General features: G+C 44.2%; 1 protein-coding gene across 16 annotated transcripts in view; it reads left to right on the top strand.

The window, feature by feature from the left end:
* The first annotated feature begins 218 nt into the window (after positions 1–218).
* Positions 219–9,704, top strand: part of STAU2 (staufen double-stranded RNA binding protein 2) — a 345,902-nt gene continuing 336,416 nt past the window's right edge. For 6 of the 16 annotated variants that reach the window (XM_033202811.1, XM_033202818.1, XM_033202805.1 and 3 more), the window contains exons 1-3: positions 1,002–1,132; positions 7,746–7,858; positions 9,275–9,340. Coding sequence is in view for 4 of the 16 variants with exons in the window: in XM_033202812.1 (XP_033058703.1) it covers positions 9,323–9,340 (18 nt within the window). In the remaining 12 variants the exon portion in view is untranslated. Of the gene's footprint in view, positions 531–977; positions 1,133–7,745; positions 7,859–9,274; positions 9,341–9,704 lie in introns of those variants that run through there. The other 10 variants (XM_033202806.1, XM_033202813.1, XM_033202819.1 and 7 more) reach the window with 8 other exon arrangements.

Here is a 9,704-nt window from a genome sequence, read left to right as displayed (position 1 = left end):
CTCTAGGAATAACGTTGCAAATGAATAAGTTTGTGAAAGCACACTAATAGTTCTATTTAGAAATTTCTTTTATTGTCAGATTATTTTTGGTGCCCGTTACTAAACGAAGTGTTCAATTTCATCGAGCTTAACTGGGTTGAAGTTATCTAGACAAAAGTAATCCACATCAAAACCAGGACGAATCCAGACGTAATTTCTGTTTTCTGGCACTCCTGCTTCATAAATCTAGGATCTAGGGCATTGTTTTCAATGGTTCTCATTTTTGGCTCCAAGGATTCTTTTTCATGTGACTAATTTTTTCGGTGGAGGAGGAGGTCTGGCCACGCCGCGGGTCTTGGCGAGCAGGTGATTACGGATCCCTGGTGTTTGCTGGGCGAGACGGTGAAGCAACCTCCTCCTCGCCCCCTCCCCCGTCTGGAAAGGTGCAGGATCCGCTAAACCGTGTGTCGCACAGCGGCGGCCGGAGCAGACGCGGGATGGTCGCGCGTCCCCTGCACAGCACAGAGGGGCAGCCTGAGAGCCTGGGAAAGGTACGAGCGGGGAATCAGAACACAGGGTGCGGACCAGAAAGAGCAGACGGTCAGTCGGGCGGGGAAGGAAGTTGCCGACTGCAGGTGTGGAAGGGGCTGCCCCAGGCCCACCCCTGGCAGACGAGGGGGCGGGGAGCCGCGCGGGGGACGAGGAGACTGCGGACTGGGCGCGCTCCTAGAGCAGTCTCTCGCCCGCTTGCCCAAGGCCCCCGGGAACGGCCCTCGCCCAGGGGCCCAACTCGCCGCCGCTAGCCCCGCAGAGCCTGCAGCTGGGGGGCCCGGCCGCCGCCAGGGGGCGGGAGCTGCGTCGCGAACAATGGCTGCGCTTGGTCGCGGGCCGGCGGGAGGCGGAGTGGAGATAGCGCCGGTGCCGGGCGCGCGCGCCGGCCGGGCGTGCTGGGGCACGGGAGCGGCTGCGCAGGCGGGGGCGCGCGGCGCGAGCGCGGGAGGGCGCGGCGGGAGCGCCCGGGAGGCGGGCGGAGGCGGGCGGAGGCGGGGGGCGGGGAACCCGAGGGGTGGAAGCCGGCGGCGGCCGAGCGGGGTCAGTTCTCTGTAGTGTTTGCCAATGTTGGAGCCGTCTGCAAAGTGTTCCCGGCAAGAAGGTAAATACCCTCATCGGGGGCGCCCGGGAGACCCCGACTTCCGCCCCGCCGGCGGAGGAGGTAGAGGGCGCTGGGGAGCCCTGCAGGTCCGCGGCACGGGGAACCCGGAGAAGAGCGGCCCCCTTCGCGGCCTCCTCTCCCCGGCGCCTTCCCTCCCACCTCTGGCTCTCTCGGGGCAGCGGGGGGAGGGGAGACCGGCCGGGGAGGGAGGACCGGGAAGCGAAGGATTTGGGGGGGGGGTGGGGGCGTGTGTGGCGGAGGGGGTGGGACGACACACATGTCCTGAGGGGAGGAGCCGGGAGGAAGGCGAGGAGGCCGGGCCAAGTCGGGGTGCTGAGGTGGGGGAGGCAGGAACGCGGCTGCGGGCGCGGGAGGCTGGGGTTCTAGGGGGCCGGGGTGGTAGCGGCCGGAAGAGGGGACGGCGAGTGCAGCCACGGTGTGGCTGCGAGGGAGAGGGAGCGCCTGGGGTAGGGCAGGGGAGAGCGGCCTGGGGAGGATCTGCGGGGAATGGGCCTGGGGGCGCTGGAGGCGGAGCGGCGGGGCCGGGGCGAGCCGGAGGGTGGCGGCGGCGGCTATTTCTGTAGAATGGGCGAGTGGTAAAGACGTAACTTGCCGAAATGGGAGGGTAGGTGGGGCCGAGGGGACAAAATATATCCTATGACAGGCAAGTTCTGCTGTGGCTCTTACGAACTCCTACCGTGATGGCTCGGCTTAAAGGGGTAGTTGGCGGTAGTGACCTTGCCAGGGTGAAGGGAGTTGGGCGAGGAGACAAAGCTCAGTTACAGAATCTGCTGTGTGAGAGCAGGAACTCCAGTCTCTCCGAGGGCGAGCCGGCGGCTGTGGCCTGGGGGCGGGGGGTGCTTCGCAGAGGCTATCGAGGAGCACGCCACGCTGGGATTCTTAGGGAGGGGTGGGGATAATGGCCGTGGGGTTCTGAAAGTCTTTGGAAATGTGTGTAGAATTTTGCATTTGTGAATAATTTTCTTTGGTAAGGGTCTCCATATTTGCTGTGATGTCCCCCTTCCCCATCCCCACTCCAAAGGGTTAAGAACTGCTTGAGCAGATAGAGAGGGACCATCAATTAGGGTAGACCTGGGAATTTACCAAAGGATTTTAAAGTGGGTGGATCCTGCAGAAAGAAAGGCTAGAGATGATCCTTTAAAGATATTTTACTGTCAACTGAAAACGTCTATTATTTAATGTTTGATTTCACAATTTTGGTGAACTTTCGCTGAGCATTACTTGGCTTCTGATGCATCCTGTGTTTCAGACCAGCATAGTGAATACCTGAAATCAAATTGGGATGGGCAGGCAGGGTGATAGTAACCTTGGAGGAGAAAAGATTTCAACGTTTCTCCAGGATATTTCTTCCCCGTCCTTGCTTTCTTTAGATGATTCAAGTATACTGTTGTGAACTGAGCTGCGGTGGAAAAATCTTATTTAATAAAACTACCAAAACCAAGACTTACTCTCCATCTCTGTTTTGTAATATGACCAGGTTTTCATTGTTCAGTTTGTATTTCACTGCAAACAAGAGATATCACATATCACTTTAATTGTAGATTGCTGCTTTTTGCAGCAGGCCTGTATTAAATTTGCGAAGCAGTTATGCAAAACTATGTGGTGTGTTTGTGTTTTCCTGCTATGGTTTCAAGTCAGGTTACCATTGTCACATTTCATTATATGGTAGGCTAGTCTGAAATTTACTCCTAAGTGATAATTAGTTGGTAGGATATGGTACATACTTGCTCACAAATTACTGCATTTTTTCCCGTAAAAACCAGTATTTTGTATTTGTAAGAATGTTGCTGTATAATCCAAGTACGTATTGTTAATTTCAAATAGAATGCTGTGTAATTATTAAATTTTAACTTTATTTGGAAGTAAGTTTAAGCTTACAGAAAAATTGCAAGAAGAATAATACAAAGAATATCTTTGTAACCTTTATTCAGATTCACCTGTTAACATTTTATGCATTTATTATTGCTCTCTATCACACACAAAATATTTTTCCCCTGACCATTTAAGAGTAAGTTACATACGTTGTGGTCCTTAACTCCTAAATACTTGAGCTTGGAAAACCATGTAAATTTTACATTTTAGCTTAACTTGGCTTGTCTGGAATGAAGTGCTAGGAAGAGTGGCTTGGTTTGCTTTTCAACAAATAATGTGAATATAAAAAAATCCAAGATAGTCATCAAGCTTTAAATATACAAACAATCCAGAAATCGAGGCAGAGCGGTTTTCCTGTTTAGGTTCTAGAAGATACGGTACGTTTTTTTTTTTTTTTTCCCTTTGTGCCTACCCTTCTCTTTATTCCTATTATTATCTCCTTTTGTTTTGTACACGTTCGGTGCTGGGATCATTTATGTGTACAGATCATAAAGAGGGAAAACTCTAGATATTGCAAAATTGAATTCTCTATTAGACCGCATAGTTTGAGACATGCACAGTATGATTATTCACATATATATATATTTGTGCCTCTTATAGGTACACAAAATATTAGATGTCTAGAATCTGTAATAATTATAATTTTTATTTATGTGTGCGTTGTTTGATTTTAAATAATCCTCCCCAAGTTCTGTATAGGAGCTTTGCCATTATGTTGTCCTAGATGTCAAGCCCTTGACTTTGTTCTAGGAAAAATTATAAGAAGGCAAATCTTTTATTTTTCACCAAGCTGATGCTTAAAAAATAAAAAAAATTGGCCAGGCGCGGTGGCTCATGCCTGTAATCCCAGCACATTGGGAGGCCGAGGCAGGTGGATCAGGAGGTCAGGAGTTCGAGACCAGCCTGGCCAACATGGTGAAACCCCGTCTCTACTAAAAATACAAAAATTAGCCAGGTGTAGTGGTGTGCGCCTGTAATCCCAGCTACTCGGGAGGCTGAGGCAGGAGAATTGCTTGAATCCTGGAGGTGGAGGTTGCAATGAGCTGAGATCGTGCCTTTGCACTCCAGCCTGGGTGACAGACCGAGACTCAGTCTCAGAAAAAAAAAAAATTTTTTTTTAAAGAAGGCAGGTCGTCTATAATTTGGTGTATAGTGAAGACAAGGGGACTTTGGGCCAGAAAGAACTGGGTTGTAAACCTAGCAGCGTGACTGTAGGCAAATAACCCAACCTCTAGAAAAATGGAGATAATGCCCACATCCCAAGATGATGAGGATTAAATGAGTTGATGTAAAAATGGCAAAATGTGGCACCTAACTTATACAATTGTTGTCTGATAAATGTTAGTTTCCTTTTTTTCCCCTGGCCTGTGGTATTTAGAGTTTTCCACTAGAATAGTTTGTGAAGTAAGACTTCCATTTTCCTTACATAAAAGCAGTGTTTTTGGGTACCTACTTTAAAAAATCAAAATGAAAAACATTTTAAAAAACTATTTAAAGGACGCCATGTCTTTTTTAAAGTAAGAAGCATTGAATTGATAGTTTCATAGCAGTTTGTAGTTTAAGAATAGGGATAGTAAATTTTTTTTGCTTTTCATGTTGTCAAATAAGACATTTAAGTGAGAATTGCCTATCAACTGTAGGATGGGTGCTGATATAAAATTATACGTATTTAATAACAGTGCCATTTTATAAAGTAGTTTAATTATTGGTGATTAGATTATTGTACAGCTTTTAATTTCTCAGATGGGCAAGATAATTCATAATTAAAGTCCGACTTACATCATTAGTACATTGCAGTTACAGGTTGGACCATTCTTCATGAGCATCACGCCTTCCCCAGTTTGTAGTGCCCTCTCTCTATAAACTGTCCTGCCTGTTTTCATTTAGTAGTTTGGAATCTAGAATTGCCTGTCCTAATATGCCTGACCAGATAGGGCATTTCTGGGACACGAGGATACATTTCTCTAAAAGTACTTACTTGTAATTGGAATCAACTGTAGCTGGAAACGTCTTTGATAGAGGAGGTGGATTTAAAAAAAAGTTTTTTTTTTTTTTTTTTGAGATGGAGTCTTCACTCTGTCACCCAGGCTGAAGTACAGTGGCGTGACCTCCGCTTACTGCAGCGTCCGCCTCCCGGGTTCAAGTGATTTGCCTGCCTCAGCCTCCCAAGTAGCTGGGACTACAGGTGCATGCCACCACGCCCAGCTAATTTTTGTATTTTTAGTAGAGACGGTTTTGCCATGTTGGCCAGGCTGGTCTCGAACTCCTGACGTCAGTGATCCATCTGCCTCAGCCTCCAAAAGTGCTAGGATTACAGGCGTGAACCACTGCACCCTGCACTGCTGAGGAAGTGGATTTTATGAAACCATAGGTAGTATAAAACTGCTCTGCATTTTATTGATATATCTTGATATTTTAGCAAATTGTTTAAAATATATGACAGTAGATTGGGCATATCTTTAAAGTAGAAACAGAGTCTTAAAGACGTGCCACTGTGAGCATTCTGAATTGTCCATGGTATAATTACAAATTACAATTTTTAAATTGATGTAAGTCTGATATAACTGGTGTGATTAAAAAAGTATAATTTTCAGAATGTTAGCCAATGACAGAGTGCTGTTATAGACATATTAGTTTCATGTGTTTTAATTTATACAGCTCTTTATATTGTGAAGAAAAGGCATACAGAATATTTAAATCGTATGGTTAATTTTATGTTCATAAAGTTTTCTTTTTTGTTACTTCATGGAATATCTTTTCTATGTCAGAAGAGTGGAACTTTCAGGCTGGGCGCCGTGGCTCACGCCTGTAATCTCGGCACTTTGAGAGGCCGAGGCGGATGGATCACCCGAGGCCAGGAGTTGGAGACCAGCCTGGCCAACATGGTGAAACCCCCTCTCTACTAAAAATACAAAAATTAGCCAGGCATGGTGGTGTGTGCCTGTATCTCCAGCTACTGGGGAGGCTGAGGCAGGAGAATTGCTTGAGCGTGAGAGGTGGAGGTTGCAGTGAGCTGAGATTGAGCTGTTGCACTCCAATCTGGGTGACAGGGCGAGACTCCGTCTCAAAAAAAGGATAAAAAAAAGTTTAGAACTTTTTTTTTTTGAGACGGAGTCTCGCTCTGTCATCCAGGCTGGAGTGCAGTGGCCGGATCTCAGCTCACTGCAAGCTCCGCCTTCCGGGTTTACGCCATTCTCCTGCCTCAGCCTCCGGAGTAGCTGGGACTACAGGTGCCCGCCACCTCGCCCGGCTAGTTTTTTTGTATTTTTTTTTTAAGTAGAGATGGGGTTTCACCATGTTAGCCAGGATGGTCTCGATTTCCTGACCTCGTGGTCCGCCCGTCTTGGCCTCCCAAAGTGCTGGGATGACAGGCGTGAGCCATCGTGCCCGGCCAGAACTTTCAAAAAGGTACCCCAATATCTTACTGTGCTTACGTCTTGGAATCAGCCACCAGTGTTACCAGTCTCTGATATTGAAGAAATACATAGAGATCTGTAGATAAGCGTTTGTAACTTTACAAGTTTATACTAATAAAGACAAAATGGAGTTTTTCAAAGTTGGTGAATGCTTAATAATGTTAAAAATTTTTTTTTTTTTGATACGAAGTCTTGTTCTGTTACTTGGGCTGGAGTGCAGTGGCATGATCTTGGCTCACTGCAACCTCGGCCTCCCGGGTTCAAGTGATTCTCCTGCCTCAGCCTCCCAAGTAGCTGGGATTACAGGTGTGTGTTACCATACCCAGCTAATTTTTGTATTTTTGGTAGAGACAGGGGTTCACCATGTTGGCCAGGCTGGTCTCGAACTACTGCCTTCAGGTGATCCACCCGCCTCAGCCTCCCAGAGTGCTGAGATTACAAGCTGAGCCACTGCACCGGACCAGTAATGTTAAATTCTAGAAAGCAAGGGACAGTAAATCACTGAGATGGTTTAGTGGTTATTTACACTTTACTTTTTAAATGAACTGTTTTCAGTTAAAAAAAGATGATTGGTTGTGTTTGTATTTTTAGTTATAGCTAGTGTATTTTTTTAATGAGAGACTCCATTCTTATTGAAAGTGCGTGTATTTTAACACCGTATGACTAATGCTACACTTGTTAATAATCTAATTTTTTGAATTGAAAATGTAAATGTTTAAGTTTTATAATTTGCCACTTTGAAGTCCTAATGTTACTCATTTGCTCATGTTCAACAGGGATTTTATTTTGTTTTTTGCCTATCCAAATATTAATACCTAAAACACCATAGGAGTATTGAATTATAGAGTTGGACAGGATTGTCTTATTTATTGTTGCATAGCACATTGCACCAGAATTTAAGGACTGAAGACGGCAAACATTATCTTACAGTTTCTGTGGGTTAGAAATCTGGGTGCAGCTTAGCTGGATGCCTGTGGCTCATGAAAGAGGTGGTAGTCAAGCTGTCAGTTGGGGCTGCAGTCGCATCTGGAAACTTTCCTGGTGGAAGATGTTTCTGAACTCATTCATGTGGCTCTTGCAGGGTTCAGTTTCTTGGGGCTCTTGGACTGAAGAAATCAATTTTTACTGGCTGTTGGCCAGAGGCTTTTCTCAGTTCTTTGCCTTGTGGGCCTCTCCAAAGGGCACCACAGTTTAGCATCTGCTTCCCTCTGAGCAAATGAGTGAGAGAAGGTGACACCCAATAATTTTTATAACCTAATCTTGGAAGTGGTATCTCATTATTTCTGCTATATTCTATTTGTTAGAGGCTGCCTACCGCAAGGACTTTAGCTTACTTTTTAAAGATTGAAGAAAAAAAAAGAAGAGAGAAAAAGAAGAACTCAAAGATACACAAAGTAATTTGACCAAGGCTCAGAAGGTAATCTCCTGAAGAACTTTGACTAAAACTCAAATTCACCAATACCCAGGCCTTGTGCTCTTTATACAGCATCCCATTCTCATAGGAAATGTGAAAGTAATTAGAAAGAAATAAAAATTGATGCAGATTGCAGATGCTGTGGACACTTATTGTAAGAAAAATATTAAAAGTTTTCAGAGTCATTTTGAATTGACTCTAGTTTGTCATCTTGAAAAAATGGTAACTAAATATGAGTGTGTGTTTGTGTATGTGTGTGTGTACTTACAAAACATTTGCTTCTAAGGACAAGTTCAATATTAAAATTTAACAACATAAAAGTTTCTCCACTAGTGATTAGATATAGGCCTTTTGCTGTGTATCACAACTGTATTGTTGCTTTGTAGATAAATTTTAGGGGAGAGGTCCGTACATAATTTATGTTTTATATGAACTTTTTTTCATTACAAGATCTCATGATTTATTTGTTTATAATTTGGACTTTCCTGCCCTTCATTGGCATCTGTTTTTAAATTAATTTTTTTTTTCTTTTTTTTGAGATGGAGTCTTGCTCTATCACCTAGGCTGGAGTGCCATGGCATGATCTTGGCTCACTGCAACCTCTGCCTCCCGGGTTCAAGTGATTCTCTTGCGTCAGCCTCCCTAGTAGCTGGGATTACAGGCGCTTGCCACCATGCCCGGCTAATTTTTGTAGTTTTAGTAGAGGCAGGGTTTTCACCATGTTGGCCAGGCTGGTCTCGAACTCCTGACCTCAAATGATCCACCCAACTTGGCCTCCCAAAATGCTGGGATTACTGTGCCCAGCCTGACATTTTATTATGCGTACTATTTTTATACTGATGATAACAGACAAAATGACAGAGAAAAGTAAAGTATTCAGCAAGATAATGGTACTATATGCTCTTTTCCATACCATCTAAGAGAATACCTGTGGTGTTGCATCTTCTTTAGGATTAATTTATCTTATAGAAAATGGGAACAAAGCTGTTTAAAACAGGACTGCAAAAAGAGAGTATATGTTAAATATTAACCTGAAACTCTCAGATTTATTTTTAATAGCTTCACTTTTGCTGGGATTGTCTTAGAAGTCTAGAAGCAGAAGAAGCTTTGTTCAGATCTGTACTGTCCAGTATGGTGGACACTAGTGATGTGCTTATTTAAGTTAACATGAAAGAAAATTAAACGTTTATTTTCTTCATTGCTCTAGCCACATTTCAAGTGCTCAGTAGCCGCATGTGGCTAATGACTACCAGATTGTACAGTACAAGTACAGAACATTTTTATCATCATAGAAAGTTCTGTGGAGATCTGGATAAATTACATTTTATGTTTGATTTTTATCGAGGGCATGTGTTTAAAATACCAGTCATTGAGGTTGTCAACAAAGTTGAACTTTATTTCTTCATTTTCATTTTCCAGTTTTGGGAGCCGTGAGGGATACAGCAGTTTGGTCAATATTGTCTTAACATGCTTCAAATAAATCAGGTGAGTTTGTGTTAAGACATTTTTCATGCGTACATTGTGCTTTGGCTGTAAATTGTGGAACATTTTAACTCAGCTTTTCTTTTCTATACCTATAACCTGACTCATCACTTTTTTAAACAGTTACCTACTGTATAGTCATCGTTGGAGGCAGTGTAGGGCAGGTAGTTTAAGGATTAGAATGATCTTCTAAAAGTTGATAACTTCTGGTTGTGCAAGGCAGAAGGTTTGTCTGTTCTTCTTGATGTCACATCCCTTTAGGACTTGTTAATGTGTTCAGAATGCTTATCATGATATAGCTTCAATAGGTGGCAGTTCTGTAGACTCAAAGCATTTTTAGTGACAAATCTTGTGAAGTAGTTGTATC

Source organism: Trachypithecus francoisi, unplaced genomic scaffold, assembly GCF_009764315.1.
Source record: "Trachypithecus francoisi isolate TF-2019V2 unplaced genomic scaffold, Tfra_2.0 Lachesis_group7, whole genome shotgun sequence".
Classification (NCBI taxonomy): domain Eukaryota; kingdom Metazoa; phylum Chordata; class Mammalia; order Primates; family Cercopithecidae; genus Trachypithecus; species Trachypithecus francoisi.
Note: the sequence above shows the minus strand (reverse complement) of the source record. Positions and strands in the feature narration are given on the sequence as shown.